This window comes from Cibotium barometz, chromosome 45, assembly GCF_041138505.1.
Source record: "Cibotium barometz isolate CiBa-2024 chromosome 45, ASM4113850v1, whole genome shotgun sequence".
In the NCBI taxonomy this organism is placed as follows: domain Eukaryota; kingdom Viridiplantae; phylum Streptophyta; class Polypodiopsida; order Cyatheales; family Cibotiaceae; genus Cibotium; species Cibotium barometz.
In genome coordinates this window covers 46,284,893-46,306,098 of record NC_141090.1, presented here as the reverse complement: position 1 = coordinate 46,306,098, position 21,206 = coordinate 46,284,893, and the positions used below count along the sequence as shown (strand labels likewise).

The 21,206-nt window shown below is 42.3% G+C and overlaps 1 protein-coding gene across 4 annotated transcripts in view; it reads right to left on the bottom strand.

Moving 5' to 3' along the window:
• LOC147612814 (rhodanese-like domain-containing protein / PPIC-type PPIASE domain-containing protein) overlaps positions 1–2,635 on the bottom strand; it is a 53,276-nt gene extending 50,641 nt beyond the window's left edge. The window contains exons 1-4 of one of the 4 annotated variants that reach the window (XM_086783450.1): positions 2,313–2,635; positions 2,119–2,241; positions 1,932–2,019; positions 1,478–1,578 (exon numbers count right to left, since the gene is read on the bottom strand). In XM_086783450.1, coding sequence (XP_086639576.1) covers positions 1,478–1,578; positions 1,932–2,019; positions 2,119–2,241; positions 2,313–2,527 — 527 coding nt within the window. In that variant the 5' untranslated portion in view covers positions 2,528–2,635. Of the gene's footprint in view, positions 1–1,477; positions 1,579–1,931; positions 2,020–2,118; positions 2,252–2,312 lie in introns of all 4 variants that reach the window. The other 3 variants (XM_086783449.1, XM_086783447.1, XM_086783448.1) reach the window with 3 other exon arrangements.
• Positions 2,636–21,206: the final 18,571 nt, after the last annotated feature.

The window sequence follows — 21,206 nt, the reverse complement described above, 5'->3', positions numbered from 1 at the left end:
GACGGGAGCATTGGTAAGGCCAAAAGGCACTACCAAAAACTCATATAGCCCAAAAGCGGTTCGAAACGCCGTCTTATGGACATCCTCAAGTGCCACTCTGATCTGGTGATAGCCACTTTTAAGATCAATGCAGCTAAAACAAGCAGCTCCTCCCAATTATCCAAAATATCATCTATGCGTGGAAAGGAGACATGTTCTTAATCGTGATCTTATTCAAGGCACGATAATCCTATTTAGCGTGCCGTGTGCTTTTAGTGTCCAATTTTGTCATCCTCCACGTGGCCTCACACCCTTGCTTGCTTTTGTGCAAGGGTGTTAGGCTACCCAAGGTAAAAATGTCCACATTAGGGAAAGTTTAGACTCACTTTTGGGCCTTTAAAGCTCTTTGAGATTCTAGGGAATATTCCATAAGGACCAATGAGGATGAGGCTTCCGTTACGAAACTTTTGAGGTTACTTTTTGGTGGGGAGGCCATAACTTGAGCATAGAAACTCTAAATTTGTCGGAGGTTGGTGCGTTAGAATCCTCTCATCAAGATCGTTCCAATGATATGTTACATGATATAGTTTTGAGGTACTATGGATATAGTTATCCATGATCCCCCTTTTCGTAATAGAATGATGACTTGGCATTTCTTAGAGGGCCCAAAAATGAGTCCACATTTTTCCTAATGCTTGACACAACATCAATCCAAGATCTATCTTGGTTGAAAACAAGCCTACTGCTCACTATAGCTCCCCCAAATAGCCATCTTAGCTAACACATTCTCTCGATGTTGGGTCTCTACTCTTTAGCATATGTTCATCTTTCTCTATAGCATATTCATTAGCACCAATAGGCCTACATTGACTATAATTTTCATATATTTTTACATGAAAAAGCACAATAGACAAGGTAGAAAGAGCTATATAAAAAAGTTGGTCTAGGTTATTTTATTAAGCCTAAAGAATAAAAGACATGCTTTCTACTAAGGATGTTCCTCTTCACCGAAAATCAAACTCTTGAACTGTTCTTTTTCTCACACTAAGGATGCATGTGACTTGATCCTGGTGCAAGGTCCTAGTATGGTTGATGCAAGCTATGAAATAAAAAATACATATGGGTGAGGACCACCCTAGTTCTTTTGGCCCTGGTGTAGTGTACAAGCATCTGTGTCGTTATCCTTTTGCATTTTTTTTATTCTTTGAAGTATTTGTGTAAAATGAATCTAAGTGAAAATTAGAGCTTGTTTGTACATTATGCATAATCTATTCTCTTTCCTTTCGTTATTAAATCAACATAATTCTATGATACTATTCAGACGCAAAGACCTACATTGCTCTCAAATAAGACACACTCACAATCCTACATAAGAGGAGAAAGAAGGGCAGCAACATCACACTACGCACATTCAAATATATTTTCCGCACAAATTTTAAACCTCACAAACCAAGGAGGAATCGACAGAGAGGCGAAGATATATAAAATGAAAATGAACCTTTCGGAGAGAGCCTGAACAAGGTGCCACCCAAACTTCGTTTTCACTCGGACAACCTTATTCAAAGGGCCAGTAAAAGCAGCTTCTTCAAACTCGGGTACCTGGATTTGCCAAAATCAGTACTGGTCAAAAATCGTTCCACGTGATTGGCTCCAATGTCCACGTGCTATATATACATCTTAAGGGCAGGAGAAATGAATCAGTCAAGTGCCTATTGTTTTGAGAGTGTTGAAATATTTGTGTGATTTTTGCCTTCGCGCTAGACTTTCATATCCCTGTGATGAGCTGTATACAGTGCTCTCAAGTGATGGAAGGTTTTCCATTGAGAGGATATATATATATATATATAAGGTGAGCTACTAACTAAAGAGACATATGAAATCAGCAAAATGGGCTGGGAAAGAAAGTACGATGCATTGCATTTTAGTTGTCACTAGTGTAAGAAGCCCCTTACCATCTGGCCCTTTCGTACCCAGCCCAACATGCCACCGTCACTCTTGGAGGGGCATATAGAGTGCTCAGTTGCCAAATCGCTCAGGTCTCTGCACACACATTCCAAATACCGGTCTTAGAACCACCCGGCCCGTACTGCTCTCTTAGGGACAAACTCAAAAATGCGAAATCGCCGTCCTGTAACTAGCCTGCCTCTGCCTTGCAGCACCTCGCGCTGGAGATCGAGGAGCAGTGGCAACTGATCCTCCGTCACCAGCAAGTGCTGTATTAGCCTCTCGTGATCGCTTCCTGCGGCCTCTCCACTTGCTGCCCTGCAGACAACTGCTGATAAAGAAAATTTACCCAATAAATCACTTATATTAGTGGCTCGCATTTACACTACCGCATTTGAAAAATACCCGCGGAGGAGGACAGTGCACGAGCGGGGAGCCTTGCAGGGGAGCTGGCAGGAGTGAAGCGGTGGAGGGGTTTGCGTTGGACTGCACAGGCACCGCCAGAGATATGGAATGTGGAGGCAACAGCGGGGTTATGGCGCCGCAGCGCCACTGATGGGGACGACGGGGACGCAGAGGAGAGCATCGAAGCTACCCTCGCCATAATAACAGACTTTGGAACGCGCAGCCCTGGCTTGATACCAAACCACTGGTGGAGCAAGAGTTGCTAGAGCATAGGCACTCTTCCAATAGCGCTAGCACATCAGCGTTGTCATAGCTTTTATCATTAGCCATGATTTCTTTAGAGGAATGATCGGAGACCAAATTTTAGATAATTTGAACCCCCATCTCTATCTCTTCTTAAGGTTTGGGAAGAATTTGAATTTGGAGTCTCAAAAGACGTGCGAAGCACGTTGCGAAGCACGGGTTGCCCACTAGTTGTTTTCAATCCCACAAGATAAGGCATCTGTCATTTTGTTTGCAGTGCACACGAGGGCCTTAATATGGCATTTGGGAGACAAGAAGGAGTTTTCCCTGGTTTTCAAAGATAGCTTTGATTTGAAAGAGCCTCTGATCCTACAACAGAGAGATGTTTTCTTGGTCCCACAATTCCATCCTGCTTGGGATCAAATGCACATCCATGTTATCTAACCTGAACTTACATTTTGGTTCGACCTCTGGGAACCACCTTTGCTTGTCTCTGCACCACTTATTACCCCCCCAACATTTGATCCCCTTTTTAGATAGTTTGTGGGCATGGACAAATTCCTCTCTATGAATGCAGTTGCTAAGAGTTAACGAGAACCAAAATGAGCCCAAATGGAGAACTCCCCCAAACCTATAGAGGTTGCTGAGAGAAGGAGAGTTCCCTCTTACATTTGATATGGGCTTTCCATAGAGCTTTCACTAGGGGGCTGCCATAGGGCTCAATAGCGATAGGACTAAAGAAGAGGGCCACTAGTGGATTGTACTTCCATATTAGGAAAGAAATCTTTCATTTTGAATCTGTTGATATACACGTTAAGAAGAATGGCCCAGTCTTCCTCCTTGTTTTTAAAGACTCCTTATTACCCATTTGGCTGCCATTCTGTCTGCAACATCTACAATGTTTAGAACTCCCAAACCTCCTTTGTTCTTTGGAAGCATGCAAACTATGCATCTCTTGACCATAGGAAATTCCTACACATGGCTTCCAGGCATTTGATCTCCCTCATCTCTCGAGGGTCCCCAGTAGAGGAAAGAAAGTATGTAGTACTTGGGAAGAGGATATGTTTAAGAATAAGCAGCCTACCTACCAAACCATGTTGGAAATAATCAAACTTCCTTTGGATCTTAGACATGACCCAAAGCCGTCTTTGGTGCAGATGACTCCAAAGCCCATTAGGATTCTTGGATGACTTTATATACATGATCCATTAACCATTGAGGGAGTCTTTTAGCATACTTTTTATTCTAGTTTTTTTCATGATTGATTACTGATCCTGACACTAGGCAAAAAAAAGGTAGAGGCATCCCCAAAAAAATGTTATCGAGCCCTCATCATTATGGACCGGGCTATTTGTGTCATTTGTTGGAGACACATTTGGCCCTTCTTCTAGCAATTCTATTCCTTTTAAAGTTCCTTTTTCTATGGCATCTTGTATATCAACCAACCAAGAGCGTTTGGCACTTCTATTCCTTTTAAAATTCCTTTATACATGACATCTTGTAGCCAAGAGCATCTGCGTGGCTATTGCAAACAGGAGAGGTGCAAGAGGACCGTTGTGTCTTATGAATCTTCCCAAGTCAAAGGCTTATGTGAGGAGCCCATTAACTATAACTCTTGCTCTAACATGTCCAAATAGTGTGCTGACCCAGCTAATAAAGTGCACACCCCCACCACCTTGTCCCTTAAAGATTAAAGGATCAAATCCCACTCTAGTGTATTATACACCTTCTTAAGGTCTATATTAAAAGAACATAAAGTCCTAGTTAGTTTTATGTGCATGTCCCATAAGCAATGATGGCATCAAGAATGTATCTACCTTTAATATATAACTTTCACTCCCCTGACCTAGGGGTTAATTTATTTGGTGATGAGCATTTGGTGGCGAGATTTTTTTGTGAACTTTCGTTCCATGGGGTTTTACTTATGTGGATGACACGCATCCAATTCTAAGAAAATAGAGAAAATATGAACTTGTAAGAAAATAAATTATTCAACCTAAATAACTCATCATATCTGATGCAAAGATAATCCAAGCATCCCCAAATTATATAAGAGGGTAGAATAATATTTTTAAGAGAGCTTCAAATATATTCCCATAACATTCCCTCTTTCTTGAGGGTAGAATAATTATCTAAGAGGGTAGAATAATATTTTTAAAAGAGCTTAAAATATATTCCCATAATATTCCCTCTTGCTTGAGTTTGCAATTGCCCTCAATTGGGGTTTATTTAAAAGAACAAAAGATCTCAGGGAAAGCACAAAAGTATTTTTTAGGCACCCATCTTGCATCCTCAAGGATAATTTTAGAAAGTCACCAAAAATTTGATATATTGATTTCCAATACGAGTTGATGTAATCTAATGATCAATGATATCATCTGGAATCAAAACTTCTTTCTCGCCCTCAATAAGAGGTGGTTCCTCCTACACAAGGTTTTAACAAAATCACATGAAATGAGTTATGAATCTGCTAATGGGAAGGTAATTCAAGTCTGTAAGCAACATCATTAAATTTGTGAATCACCTTAAAAGGTCCATAAAATCTTGGGGCGAGCTTAATAGTAGCTGGGAAATTTTCAACACACTTAAGTCTGCGCTTCTCAATTCTCAAAAGTACATGATCTCCAATTTCAAAAGATATAGCTTTACGTTTACGGTTTGCTTTCTTAACATATTGTTCTTGAGCATGTGCAATAGAATGTTTTACATCATTCAAAATGCTACTAAATCGATAGTGAATTGATTAGCAGCTTCAATTTTGCAGGAAAGTCTAGTAGCCGGAATAGGCAAAGGTTTTTTGCACACAATTTCAAAAGGTGCTCGACCAGGCCGAAAGCGTTAGGGCATAAGAGACCAAGCAAGTGCCCAAACACTTCAAAACCTTCCATATGGCTGATAGATTTATGCAATATGACTCGGCCCATAGGTCCCACAACGGACAACTAGGGACCTCATATAATGGTCCAGCCAAGGTGAAGGAAATTAACCTGGTGGGCTTGCGCGAAATCTCGAGGCCAATATACATTGGGAATGACCTCTCTACAGAGGAAGAGACGGAACTCATCGCTCTACTCACATAATTCTAGGATTGCTTCACCTGGAAGTACACGGATATGAAGGGTGTACCTCTCGAAGTAGTCAAACATACCATTCCGATGCTCGATGGAGCGAGACCAATCAAACAAAGGGCTTACCCTGTGAATCCAAAGAACTCTAAGATGGTCCGGGAATAAATCGATAGACTTATTGACGCCAGATTTATCTACGAAATAGAGCACATAGAATGGGTATCACCCATAGTGATAGTGCCCAAAAAGAATGGGAAGGTAAGAGTACGCATGGACCTCAAGAAGTTCAATGCCGCCACTATACGGGATCACCATCCCTCACCCTTCATCACAGAGCACGTGCTCAAACGAGTCGTAGGAAAGGAAGCCTACAGCTTCCTTAATGGATTCTCTGGCTACAATCAGGTGTGTTGATAGACCATAAGGATCAACACAAAACGGCCTTTGCTATAGAATGGGGAACTTAAACGTACTGTGTCATGCCTTTTGGGCTGACCAATGCCCCCGGCACCTTCCAATGACTAATGTGCAAGGCCTACAAGGAATATCTTCAAAAATTTCTTGAGGTCTTTATGGATGACCTATGTGTCAACTACATGTGGAAGGCACACCTTGGTTTACGTAAGGTGCTAGAAAGATGTAGGTTGTACCGTATTTCATTGAACCCACTCAAATGCCAATTTTGGGTTAGGCATGGAGTTATCCTAAGACACATTGTCTCCCAACATGGAATCTCCATGGCCGATAGCAAGGTGCGACCCATCCTTGAGCTATCCCCACCCACCAACTTTAAGGGAGTCCAGTGCTTTATGGGACATGTTGGCTATTATATGAGTTTCATTTTCATGTATGCCAATATAGCTCGACCCCTTAATGGACTCTTGATCCTATTTGAGTGGACAGAGGAATGCCAACAAGCTTATACCACCCTCAAGAAAGCCTTGGCAAGTGCTCTTATTCTAAGGTCCCCCAATTGGGACATCATATTTCATGTCCACATCGACGTCTCCGCCTTTGCTGTTGAATGTGTGTTGCCCCAACTTGGTGAACACAAGATGGATTTCCCTATCAGCTTTGCCAGCCCGCCAACTAAACGAGACAGAAAGAAATTATACCATAACTGAGAGGGAAGGGTTGGCCATGGTTTACACCGTTAAGAAGTCTCGCCACCATTAAGTCTTCGTAGACCATTAAGTCTCGCCATTAAGTCTTCGTAGACCATCAAGCTCTTCTATATCTGGTAAACAAGCCCTATACAATAGGGAGAATCACTAGATGGTTGTTGATCTTGATTGAGTTCGACTTTACTATCTCAGTGTGGAAGGGCTCATATTATGTCTTTGCATACCATATGTCAAGAATCCTCAACGGTGAACCACCGGTGGGAGTTGATGTGATGACTTACCAAAGGCCGCCCTGTTTCAATTATGTTTAATTCCTAAGTCCAGCGAAGAGGTAGAACACTTTCTAGCCACCAATGACTTACCAGTTGGCCCCCTCCTCAACAAGGACCATGAATGACGACTCATTAAACAGGCAGCCCCCTACCAACTAATTGTAGGCCAACTTTACAGGCAGGGGAAGAACAAGATTATCAGACGCTGTGTCCGTGAAGATGAATATGTCTTCCTTTTAGAATAGGCTCTCTTCCTGAATTGGGGGGCACTTCGCGCGACAGATATCACTATACGCAAAGTCCTTACAACCGGGTTATGGTGGCCCACCTTAATGGTGGCGGATACAGTTAAATACATCAAGCGGTGCGATGATGCAGCAATCCCCTGCTTTAAGGACACCATGCCCCTGAACTCTATTGTGTCCTTGCAACCATTCAAAAAATGGGGCATCAATTTCGTTGGACCCATTAGTCCCATGGCTAGGTACACTCAAGCCCAATATATTATCACCGCCACTGACTACTGCACGAAATGGGTCGAAGCTCGTGGTACTCGTAAAGTTGATACTCCGTCTACCGCAAAATTCATGTATGAGTCAGTAATCACAGGCTTTGGATGGCCCTTTGAGATTGTGAGCGACAATGGAATGCACTTTATTATTGAGGTAATCCAATTTCTTACAAGAAGTCCTTAGAACTTATAGGAAATCTTTCCCATATTACTCCTGAGCTAATGGCCAAGAAGAAAGTACTAACAAATTTCGATGTGCCATTCTCACTAAAACTGTTGAGGCCAGCCGGCAACGATTGGGAATAAAAGTTATCGGCAGCACTCTAGGCCTATCAAACTTCCTGGAAGGCTACTACCAGTGACACCCTTCAGTTTGACCTATGATACTAACGTGGTTATGCTAATGGAGTTCTTGGTCCCAAGTTTACGAATTGTTGTGCAAGAAAAACTCGTGGGGAATGTCCTAGGCTGTCACTTGTTCGAGCTTGAAAAGCTTGACGAAACACACCTCCTAGCTGTATATAGCATGATTGTAGAAAAGCTAAGGCATAAACAATGGTTCGCTATAGCTGAAGATAAGCAAATGAACGAGGGCGACATGGTCCTCCTCTTCAACACAAAAACACAAAAAGAAACTCAAGCTCAGGGGCTTAGGACCTTTCCTAGTCACTGAGATAATCCCGCAAGGTGTTATGCGCATAGAGACACTCGACGGTGTTGAAATGGCGGGATATTTCAATGGTAGCAAATTAAAATGCTATGACCACGAAGAAATGAAATAAGTAGCCCAACAAGAGGCTAAATCGTGGCAATCCAAACTTTGACAGAAAAAATATAGTGGTGAACATGGCCCAAGTTGTAGACCTTAAAGAAGAAGATTGGGAGGTGAAGTGTGCTTGGTTATCATTAGGAATGACCACCCCGACAACCTTCACCCAAAAATTAGCTCTTGTAGATAGATGGGCTAATTATAACTTAATGTCTTATGAGACATGGCTTTCCCTCGTGTAACCCCCATTAAAGAAGATTCCTGCCCGGTCACAACAGTGGCATCTCAAGAAGTTCACTGTATAGGCACAATCACACTTTTGTTCCACATTGGAAATAATCCCTTGGAAGGGAAGTTCTATCTGATATATGCAAGAACCATGCGTGAAGAGATATTTTCGAAAGGGGTTGGATGGGACACAACCGGTGCAATAAGACTGGGATGCAAGGACGACTACCCTACAGTTGGCCTCAGGCCAAGTTATAGTCCTCAGACAGACGAAGAACTCGTATACCCGCCCGCTACTCCCTCATGCCAAGAAGTTACTCCTCCACTCACCACCGTCCTTCCACCCTCTAATCCACACAGATCCCTACCGCTCAAAAAGAGGCCGCTCCCCACTCCGAACACACCATTGTCTTGCACATCCTATCCCCACTACCCCACTTGGCAGCATCCCAATCCCAACTCTCAAAAGCCACCGCCGTTGGTTAACTCCCCCCACAAAACTAACCACACTAACCCTCCTAACAACACTAACAAATGCACACAGGACAAGCACTCTCGACAGTGGGTACCTAAAAGGCTTCTCACAGCGCAAGGGTATTATAAAGGTACTTCCACTCTGTGGATCCCCCGACGATCCACTTCCCATAGTCATATATCGGCAACCCAAGCTCCTCGTCCCTCTCACATGCAACCAATTCGACAACCCCAAGCCCACAGGGTACATGACAAACGCTAGCCCAAACGCTCCCCAAGGCCAAATTATCCTCACTCACACCCTTAGCCTTGCCCAACAACAACTTCTCAATGGATCCCAAACCCTCTACTTTTCAGGCTTAACATTACTATGAGGGCAATCTCCAAATTTGGTTCCCCAAATCACCAAGACACCTACTCCCTTAGCCTTGCCCAACAACAACTTCTCAATGGATCCCAAACCCTCTACTTTTCAGGCTTAACATTACTATGAGGGCAATCTCCAAATTTGGTTCCCCAAATCACCAAGACACCTACTCCCTACTTTTGTCACTCCGCAGTTACCAACCCTTCAATTATCCTCACTCACACCCTTAGCCTTGCCCAACAACAACTTCTCAATGGATCCCAAACCCTCTACTTTTCAGGCTTAACATTACTATGAGGGCAATCGCCAAATTTGGTTCCCCAAATCACCAAGACACCTACTCCCTACTTTTGTCACTCCGCAGTTACCAACCCTTCAATGGAAGCCCAAAGTGGCCTCAGCCCCACAAATACTGCCCATGAGAAAGGGAAGCAAAAACTTCACGCGACGACCCCTTTCCCCTTTAAAACCAACGCCCACAGTCGATACACCAATGATAATAATATACCCTCGACGTTGGCTGCTCCCCCACCCAATCATTATCAGGTTACCTGGAGTAATCCCAATTAGCCCTTAACCTCTCCATTATTAGCTACTCCCTCGTTACCAACCTCTAAACTCCCAAATGAAATCCCAACCTCACCATCACCAAATTGGAACCGTCTCCTCCATTTGGTGAATTGGGCAAGGAGTCAGTACAAAACCTGCAATGGGGTGCTGGCTACATAGCCCACGGGTACAAAACCTATTTGTAAGGTGCCCAAAATATATATATATATATATATATGTGCCACGGTCGTACCAAACTTGCCATGGCCGTACCATTCTCCTCCAACTTTGCCACGACTATACCATTCTCCTCCAACTTTGCCACGATCATACCAACCTTAACCACAACTGCCACGGTCGTACCATTCTCATTCAGCGTTGCCACAGCCGTTTCCAACCTCAGCTCCAAATGCCATGGCCGTTCCAACTCAACCTCAACTACCACGACTGTACCAAAGGAAACCACGCCCGTAGCAAAGGAAGCCACACCCATTCCAACCTCTACCACAAATGCCATGCCCGTACCTTTAACTCGTATTGACCGTACCCTTCAGAAGCGTATGCTCGTTTCCTAGAAATGCCACGCTCGTACCACTTATGAAAACTATAAATATGGGCCCACCCCTCTCATTTCCTCACTTTCCACATTCAGCCTACCCAAACTCTTGCAAAAAAATTTCTTAATCTTTTCCTTTTTGTTCCTCATCCATTACCCCATGGCCGAAACTTCCAACTCCTCCCTAGCGGTCCACTCGCACCCCATCCTCAGGAAGAAGTGCCTAGTGAGGGGCTGCTTTGAGAGGAGTATGTCTGCCACCTGACACCCAGTTGTCACATCTCAGGGGGCACCTGATGAAGCAAGTCAGTGGTGACACGGTCCACTCCCTGATGAAGAATAATCATAAGGTCGAGCATAAGCTTTTATACTACACCAGACCTTGCTATCGAGCCATTGCTGCTAATCTAGCCATTGCAGCAGCCCGCTTGGTGCAGCTTGGGCTCGGCAAGTTGCCAACTATTGAACCTTGAGGCCCCGACCTATATAACTACGTGTACTGTACAAAGACATATGATGCCAACCAGGCCACAGGTCAAGTGCTCGATATTGACGATAGGTACACACCGTCAATGTCAGTGTCGAGCTAGTCCGAGAAGCCCTCCACCTCCCTAGAACAAAACAACCCTACACGCAGCTCGCTAACGCCCTCGATTGACTCGCGGCACTTTCAGAGGCAACACCACCAAGGACGGAGTGGAGTGGGGCAATATTACACATGAGGAGCTCGTGATGCCGACCAGGGCATTCTCATTTTTATTGACAACACAATGGACCCATCACTTTAGCAGGTGCAGCCTTTCAACACTAGCTAAAGTCCACCAGGAAAAGCCCATAAATTGGGCCGAATACTTGTATAAGGAACTGCACGCAGTATGTGCTAGCCCCCAAGGAAAGCTCGCAGCAGCCACCCTCCTCACAAAAGTACTCTACCATGCAACTAGATGGGAGGAGCTCCCTAGGGCAATGCAGCTAATAGGGCCAGATGCAGTTCCGAAGTCACAGGAGAGGTAGAATGCGGAGGACCTTTATACAACCACGCTCATTAACATTCATCAAGTGATGAAAAGGATGAGCTCATGAACCAGCTATATAGGTAGCATAGGAGGTAGTGCATCAGGCCAACCATGAACTCTCTCTCGCCTGGGTCTCGCCTAGGTCGCAGCACAGGACTTCCAGTAAAAAGCCACATTTGTGGAAGAGGCCCTCAATTGAACCACCCTCGACTTCCAGTGCTACCGTGAGGTTGCAAAGGAGGCACTCCACCACAAAAAGGCGCAACTAGAAACCGCAAAAGCAAGAGCCGCCCAACCACCACACCCACGCCAGTTGGCCCTGCCTTTGTGCGATCAAGGAAAAGGTTGACGCCCTAATGGACACCGCAATAAAGTTCCCTCTTCTCGCCATACCTCCCCAGAGCCCCTACCAACTCCTCGACTCCATTATAGAACCGTTCACCTTAATTTGCTCCAACACGACATATTCCTCGACTCCATTATAGAACCGTTCGCCTTAATTTGCTCCAACACGACATATTCCTCGACAAACCCCTCTCCCACACCGCCTACTCCTATATCCTCACCAAGATACCACTTCATATAGCATCACCCTCCTGGCTCCCTTCTTCTTCCAGGGCCAGATTTCCTTCACCCACCCCCACATCTTCTTCGACTTCCCTACCCATCCCCTCCAAACTAACTTCATCAAGATCCCTCCTCCACTTTGGGCAACCCACTAACTAAAATGATACCATTGACCTCTCCATCCCAGATGGGCTCTGCCCTTACCCCTACCCACCCCAGCAACACAGTCGACGTCCTCTACCCACCCCAGCAAACAGTCGACGCCTTCCCCTACTTCCACAGCACAAGCTGGGAGATAGTCCATGCAGCCTTATAGCGCAACAAGCTCTCGCCAGACTCCGCCCCAGCATGCCTCCTCGTACTTTACCATAGATGTCATCTACAGATGGAGGTCATGCAAGCTAGAGGCATAATGCAATTCGATGACTCGCATGTGGCATTTCCCATGGAGTTCACCCTCGAAGAAGCAGCGGAGGCCAAAGCATTCTTCTATTTCTCGCTCCTAAATACTCAGATGAGGAAGACAATAATCCCAAGTATTGCCCATTTTCTCCATACAAATCATGCCACTTGATCAAGAAACACCTTTCTCAAGTAGACCATGTTGCTACACATACTCCAAAGATTTCCAAGGAGCCTCATCCATGGGCAATTGCTTCCACTTATTAACAAGAAATTGTTCAATGTTCATATTCCTCAACTCCCTTGTTCTTTTGTCTACAATCCTCTCTGACTCATATATGATCTTTCTTTCTTCATCCATGGGTGTGGTAGCTCTTCAATCTCTTATGGAAGAGTGCCCACAAACCTTTTATGTTGGACACATGAAACACATTATGAATTCTTGTAGAAGAAGGCAAATCAAGCTTGTAAGCTAAGTCACCCACTTTCTTGACTACTATGTATGGGCCATAGTATCTATGAGCTAATTTTGGATTGGAAGATCGTTTGAGGATGTTATGAGATGGCTCAGGAAGCTTTAGTAGCACATAGTCACATTCTTTAAACTCCATCTTACGTCTATGCTCATCTGCATTTTCCTTCATGACCTCTTGAGTCTTCTTTATGTTGCTCTTGCAAAGTTGAAGAAACTGTCTCATCCTTTCCAACTCTTTCTTGGCCAAATGATTAACCATTTTTTTCTCATGAAAGACAATAGATAGTACATGCACTTGATACCCATAAAGAGCCTCTTCCACTTGCATCCGCTCTCACATGAAATGTCTTTGAGAAATCAAGGCAAACAAGAATAGGAGACGATGTGAGCAAGCTTTTGAGCTCATTGAAGCTCTTGTCGGCAATAGCATGCCAAAAGAAAGCTTCCCTCTTGATTCGATCGGTAAGAGGTGCAACAATTAGATGCATAGTACTCCATAAAGAAAGAAAGCTCTTGTCTTCTCAACAATAGCATCCCAAAAGAAAGCTTCCCATAGTGCTCCATAAATCTTCTATAGAAAGAAGACAATTCCAAGAATCCCCTCAATTGAGTTGTATTGCTAGGGGTTGACCATTCTTTGACACATGCTACTTTCTTTGGATCAGCCCCCCCTCTCCCACCAAGTGTCCAAGATACTCCACTTCATTGATCACCATGAATGCACATTTGCTCTCCTTTGCATAAAGCTTGTGCTTCCTCATCACCTCAAACACTTGTTTCACATGAGATAAGTGCTCTTCCTCTTCCTTGCTATTGCTAGAAAGTGCCCAGGGCATTTGTAAGGCCAAAGGGTATAACCATAATAAATTAAAACAATCTCCTTTTGGTCCTAAATGTCATCTTCTCCTTCACTCTCCTTTGCATAAAACTTGTGCTTCCTCATCACCTCAAACACTTGTTTCACATGAGATAAGTGCTCTTCCTTGCTATTGCTAGAAAGTGCCCAGGGCATTTGTAAGGCCAAAGGGTATAACCATAATAAATTAAAACAATCTCCTTTTGGTCCTAAATGTCATCTTCTCCTCACATCACTCTCCTTCATTCGTATTTGATGGTCAATCGATCTTAAATCAATCTTAGTGAAGAACTTTGCACCTTTGAGCTCATCAAGGTGATCATCAATATGGGGTATTGGGTACCTATTCTTGATAGTGACTTTGTTCAAGTCACGATAATTAATACACATATGAAAGGACCCATCCCTCTTCTTCACCAATAGAATGGGTGATGCAAATGGAGATTATGAGGGTTGGATAAGACCCATGGTAAATAATTCTTGTACTTGCTTTGCCACTTCCTCTCTTTCCACATTAGACAAACAGTAAGGACGCTTGTTCACAACCTTTGCATTTGGTTGAAGTATAATAGCATGGTCAATTTCCCTCTTGGGTGGTGCCAAACTCTTTGGCACTTGAAAAATGTCCTCATACTCTTTGAGAAGAGTCACCATATCTTTGTCCATTTTCTCTATGTGCTTTCTAATACCATCCATCCCCTCTTGAACAACATGTAACACATAGATAGTGCCAAGGGTCTTGAGTTCCATCTTGAGCCGCTTTGGAATCAAAGAGAGCTCTTTTGATGCATTTCCAACCAATACCACTTGCTGCTATCCATCATGTGAAAATCTCATAATACCTTGTTGAAGGTTCATATGGAAATCACCAAGAGAAGCTAACCAATCACACCCCATAATCACATCAATGGGACCCATATCCAAGACCACCAAATCACCTTTCCAAGTGTATGAAGAAGACAATGTCACTTGTGTAGAAGGGAAAACCATGTAGCTTTCTCATTTTCCCCATTTTCCACTTGTACTTGGAAGGTTATGGGTAGCTCCGTTGGATATAGTTTGAGAGAGTTGATGGACTTAGAGTTGATGAAGCTATGTGTACTCCCGAAATCCACCAAAATGTGTGTAACTCTTCTATTAATGGTTCCCACTAATCTCAAATCTTGCCAAAAGCTCTTGGGAAATAGAGCATACACAAGCTACATTTACTACACTTTTGGATGTATCACCGTCCAACATACTTACATGACTCCCACCACCGGGGTCAAATGGAAAATCACCCTCTTCTTGCATAAAAGAGTTATCCTCATAGGTCTCATCGAAGAGACATTCAATGCAATCTTCATATTCCTCTAGCTCATGAGATTCTTTGAATCATCCTCTTCATCCATAAGAATCATAGTAGGCTGTCACCTTCTTTGACTTGCAAACATGCCGGGTGACCACTTCTCTTTTTGCATTTGAAGCATAAACCCTTGCTCCTCAACTCTTCAATCTTTGGATCATCCATCCTTTGTGTCTTCTTGACAAAACCATTGTCTTTCTTTGCATCATTTTGAACTCCACTCTTTGGCTGTCCACCTCCAAATGATGGTGAAAACCTAGAGGTAAAAGTGGGTGTTGTGGAAAGAAAACTTTTACCAACATTTGAAGAAGTATTGGATGGTTTTTGAGAGGGTATGATGGGCTGATATTTCTTGTACTTTGGCTCATAGAGCTCCACCAACCTCATAGCCTCCTTGATGGTGCTAGGTCTTTGTGCCAATACATCCGCCTCTTGATGTAGGAATCTAGACCATGCACGGGCTTCTTCATCTTCATGTCCTCATTGATTCCATCCACAAACATAGAGAGTTTCATGAACTTTTTGATGTACTCTCTAACTAATTTGCCCTTTTGTGAGAGTTCATGGTATCAGCAGCAGTCAAGAACCAAAGGTTCATCTCTCTCTTCAATTCCTCCCAAGTATGTGGCGTAGTTCCTTCTTTGATCAAATGTATCCACCATTGATGGGCATAGTCTTCCAAGTGTAAGGATGTAAATTACACTTTATCGCGCTCATTCTTTGGATATAGCTGAAAATATGTCTCTATTTTGTTCATCCATTTCTCTAATTCATGTAGGGTTGATCCTTCACCCTTGAATTTGAGGATTGAGACCTTATCCTTAACATCCTTGGAAGTGGTAGATGACGCATTCTTATGATGATGATTAGAGACTTTGTACCTTTGCGCTTACACATATGATCCCAAGAATTATGCAAAATCCTTGTAATCCCTCTTGATAAAGTTAGGCATTTGCATCCATGTATTATCATGAGCTTCCCTTTGCCTTTTGGTGAATGACATATGCTCCCAATCATGCTCAACCACATCATCATCAACATACAACTCTTCTTCAAACATAGAAGATTGAGTTTCCTTGGGATGTGAAGATACTCTTTTGGGTTGTCCATGGTTCGGTTCCAAATGTTTAGACCCAGATATATGTTGCTTTCCATGTAGTTGAGACGGACCGGCTTGGAAAGATGTCTCATTTCCCTCTCATGAGAGAGAGAGGTCTTATAGCCTCCGCCGTGAATCCACTTGTGGCATTCTTTGTAGGATTTTCATGGGTAACCCTTGTAAAAGCCTCGCATATGTTGCTTGCCTTATCTTCGATTTTCAAAAGAGATCCCATGAAAAGGTTGTTTGTCTCCTTGATGACCACCATGACCATCATCATGCTTAAGTTGACCCATTGATTTCTCTAACTTTTCTTCCATCAATCTCATTCTTGTAGCCAATCGTGTCAAATTTTGCATTCATTTCCATGAACATTTGGATAAGAGTGTCATTTGAAACGGTATGTGAGGATTGGGGGGTATGCTTGTGGGCACTTCCAACATTCACTTCTTCTTTAAGGTTTCCCAAAAGTCTCATGCGGTATCTCCATGATGTTACCATGTTCCACCATCTCTTCACCCTTTATATCCTAACTCAATGCATTCTTCCTTAAAGCCTTACTGTTTTTGGAAAATTGGTTATAACTTGGGGTAGGGATGGTGGATTGGGGAGATCTAATGCTTGATAGAAAGCTTATGAGATGCCCTATCCATCCATGCAAAGACCCAGTTAAGATGAGGTGCCCTAATATCCTATGTTTTAGGGTTCACAGTAGGTATATAGGCTCAAAATGAAAATTAGGCAATAGAGACTCAAAACTCACTGGATTTGGATGAAATTTAGTGTGTGAGATTGTGATGATGAGTACTAACTATACCTAAGAGGGTTTGACCAAAGTCAAAATGTAGGTATGCTATATTTTGACTTTTTTGATCAAAGTCAATTACCTAGGTTTGACTACCCAAACAATGTCAAAACGGAGAGGTTAAGGGCTTGTTGTGTAGGTCTAAGGGAGTACTATGAGCTTATGTAAGCACATAAACTTCAGTCCTAATGTGCTTTGACTAAATTAGGGTTTATATTGCTTATGCAAAAATTGTCAAGAATGGCTCCATTGGGCTTGCATTGCACTCCAACTTGATATGCATTGCCCCTTGCTCTCCCCCAAGTGTAATGACCATAAAAAGCAACACCATTCACTAATTTTGTGTTATCAATTCACTCCATGCATCAAAAATTTTAGAGAAATTTTGCCACGGTCTCCTTTGTATTATGGACAAAATTTCAATTTCCCAAGCAATCAAAATGGCGTTCCCACAACATGCTTTGCATTTGCCAATACACTTACCATATCAAGGCATCATTGACCAGCATTGCATAATGCATTTGGCATCATTTCCATTGCAAAACCCATTGATTGGCAATTGCATTCCAAATCACTTATATGCATAAACCATTGCTCAATTGAGTTGATGTAGCAAGTCGATGGAGAGCTTTTGCTTGCCACCAAGCCTTCTCTATGATGTACCACTTTTCCAAGGCAATGATGACACACCGGATTCATGACATTCTCCCCTTGGCCTCTCCACCAATTGCCAAGGTACCCTCACCATATAACTGGCTTCCTAATAGTGCAAGAATCAATGTAAATCATACAAATGGATAAGGCATGAGACATATACCAATGGCATTTATAGAAACATGACAAATCATTACAAGTCATGGATCCAATAGCCTTTTGCTTTTCCCAAATGATTTTGGTACAGAGCTCCTCACCATGGGCTCAAGAATACAAGGGTCCTATCCAAATTAAGCATAAGCATATGCCATATCTATCATAATGCATCCATTACTCAATGCCCCTTTTCCCCACAAGCTAATCCAATAACTATAATGTGGCTTCCATATTTTCTTGGCAAGTTGATTAGCATGTAATCAAGGCTTAATCTATGAGATTAAGGTTTCTTCAAAGAAATCCCTAATTATTGATAATGGATTCAAGTAACTCAAGAAATCCACCAACTAATGCAAGAAAATGTGTAGCAATTGACCAATGATCACTATGAAGCGTCCAACTCGTGTGTTGATGAAGAAAAAGCCTCTTCCTTGTGTAGATTTATGAAGCCCAATCTCTGTTTTGGCCCTCTTCAAGAAAGCTCCATGAACTCCAAAATCACCATGGAAATCACCAAGAATGTCTTTATTGACCTCCCAATACAATTCCTAAGCTATGGTAGCCTTCGTATCTTGCACCAAGCATTTGATGGAAGCAAAAAAAATTCCCACAAGCAGAAATCATCCACCAGCCACCATTAGGGAGATTAAGAAGACAAGATCTCTCATAATGTGGTCACTCACAAAAGCAAAAATCAACCATAGTATGGTGTGCCTAATGATTGTTGAACACATTGGAAGCTAGAAAACACCATTTCTAGGGTTTCTTGAACTCATGGGAAGAGGGAGAAAAATAAAAAAATCCAAGCTTCAAAAATACCTCAAAATGGTACTCTGTGTTGCTAAAAATGTCCCTGACCAAATTATGTGGAAATGGCTACTGTTGTGTGATGAACCCTAGCCATGTAAAGCTTGAAGAAAAGTGGAAGAGAAATTAAAAAATGTGACTATCAAAACATTGTCACTAATCATTCCAGGTTAGTTCAAATTTGGTCCACAATCTTTTAAAATTTGGTCCTGTGCTCAGATTTAGTCCAAGAACCATAGTCTCACCAAAATTTTGGCAAAAATCAATGGAATTATGGATCAAAACACAAGAGCTCTAATACCAATTGAAATGGATATAGACCAAGAATCAAGCACACATGAGAAATTCATGAGATTAAGAAGAAAATAGAGAAAATCCATATACACATGTAGCAAAGGAGTTATGTGCATAAGGCCTAAGTGATTTAACCTCTCACCACCATGAGCTATCGAGCTTGCCATGAGCCCTAGACCATGAGTGGCCATATCCAAGAAAGGAGTAAAGAGTACATGTAGTCCAAGATATGAATGACTAAAAGATCCCTACAATGAACCCAAGGCCCTATTTATAGTACCCTTGTTCATGGCCCATTATTTACATGTTTTGGACCTTAGCTTATGCCATTACATGCTGATAAGATCCTTATGATTTGTGATGATCTCAAACTCCTTGGGCTCCTTTGAGACTAAAAAGCTGGATAATCTCTTCAGATGGCTCAATGCGAATCCTCTCTTCTCCAATTAGATGTAGCATGTAGAGTCCATTGACAATAGAGTAAAAGAAACCTTCTAGGCTGAAAACATGTCCTTATCTTTGTAATAGGCAAGTAAAGATGCCACCTCACATACCTCTTGCAAGAGATGCCATGGGATAGAGATGAAGTAAAAGAAGTGGAAGAGGCCAACCTTACGGAGCCAAGCATAAGGCAAATGGCAAGGTTAATCTCAAAAAATTGCCACACGTATCAATGATTAAATGTGGTTTAATCAATTCATTGATTATGATATGAATCAAGATTTTATAAGACTTTACAAAGGCACAATGAAATAGCGTTCCTCAAAAATGTGTTTAAAGCTCATCATATTACTCTTAATTGTGTAGATGATAGCTCTTGGTTGTTCAATAACCATCTCATGTGGCAAAGGTTACATGAATTTATAGTTAATAGTTGAACGGGTAGTGAAGTGCTAACCACATTACTCCGAATTCATGGAGTACTTTTTGAGCCATACTTTTTGTACCACACAAAGCGTTTCATGTAAATGATTATGGGAAATCTTCGAGCTTACAACTTATGTAATGCCAAAAGATAGTTAAAACCAAGCTTACGGCTTGTGTAATGTCGATAGTATATATTTTAGAATAGAAAATTAATCTAGACTAGCTTTGAGGCCCTATGTCATTACTTGGATGGTTGGGCATTGTAAATATGAGTCTTGTATATAAGACATTTTGACTAATGAGAAAATACAATCCCATTATGACAATTGAGTTTGAGTCTTTCTTACTCTTGTGAGATTGATGCTTGCTTGGATGCTTTCTTCTCTTTAATGCATGCTTGCTTGAGTGTGTGTGAATGATACTGTGATGATATTAGTTCTCCTCTCCCCTTCTCGTGCATGCTCTAACTCACAAAGGCATTGAGGTAGAGGTTGAGCTTTCCATAGCTCTTTTCCTCTTTACTCCCCACCCATTTGCAAGGCTTCGTTATGGTGACTACGAAGAGGCAAGGTTGAGGACCCTAGCTCTCCACACAATAGAGGGTTGCTCTACCAAGAGTGGCTAAAGGTACAAGTCGGCAAGACCCTTGCATTCTTCATCTCTGTTGTGGAAGGCTCTAGTGTTCTCAAATCAATGAACATATTTAGCGCTTCCCCTCCACGCATGTTGCCGAGGATCACCCTAGCTTGTGACTCTCTTGCTAGACTTTACAATTGGAGTATTGACATAGCGTGGTTGGAATGCAACTCCACTAGTTGGTATTGCTTAACTCACATTTTATTGTTGTTTTTTGTTTTATTGATTACTTTGGTACAACAGAGCATGGAGTAATTTTTCAAGCTCAAGTTGCATGTGTGCAAGTAAGTATTCTCTTTCATTTCCTTTAATTCAAGCTCTTTCTTGTTGCATTTGCTAAGTTTTTTAGTATTGGTTAATTTTACGCATTAATATCTCATTAAAGTAAAAAACACCATTAGGTTGCATCAAATATGTCATTAGGTAGATTAGGAGTGCATTAATTGTTGTATCAAATCAAAAACCCAAAAATACATTATTAAGTAGGAATTAATGTTGAAATATACAAGTGAATAGAGTGTGTGCGAGAACAAGCCCTTAGCAAGAGGCTGTAAAAGAGAATCTGTAAATGAGTGAGAAGTTGTGAAAAGATGAGAAGTATCTACTGGGAGAGAATAAAGGGTAGCATGAGAAGATTTAAGAGAATAAAGGGTAGCATGAGAAGTATCTACTGGGAGAGAATAAAGGGTAGCATGAGAAGATTTAGGAGGTGTGGAGATATTATGGGAAGAGGTGGAG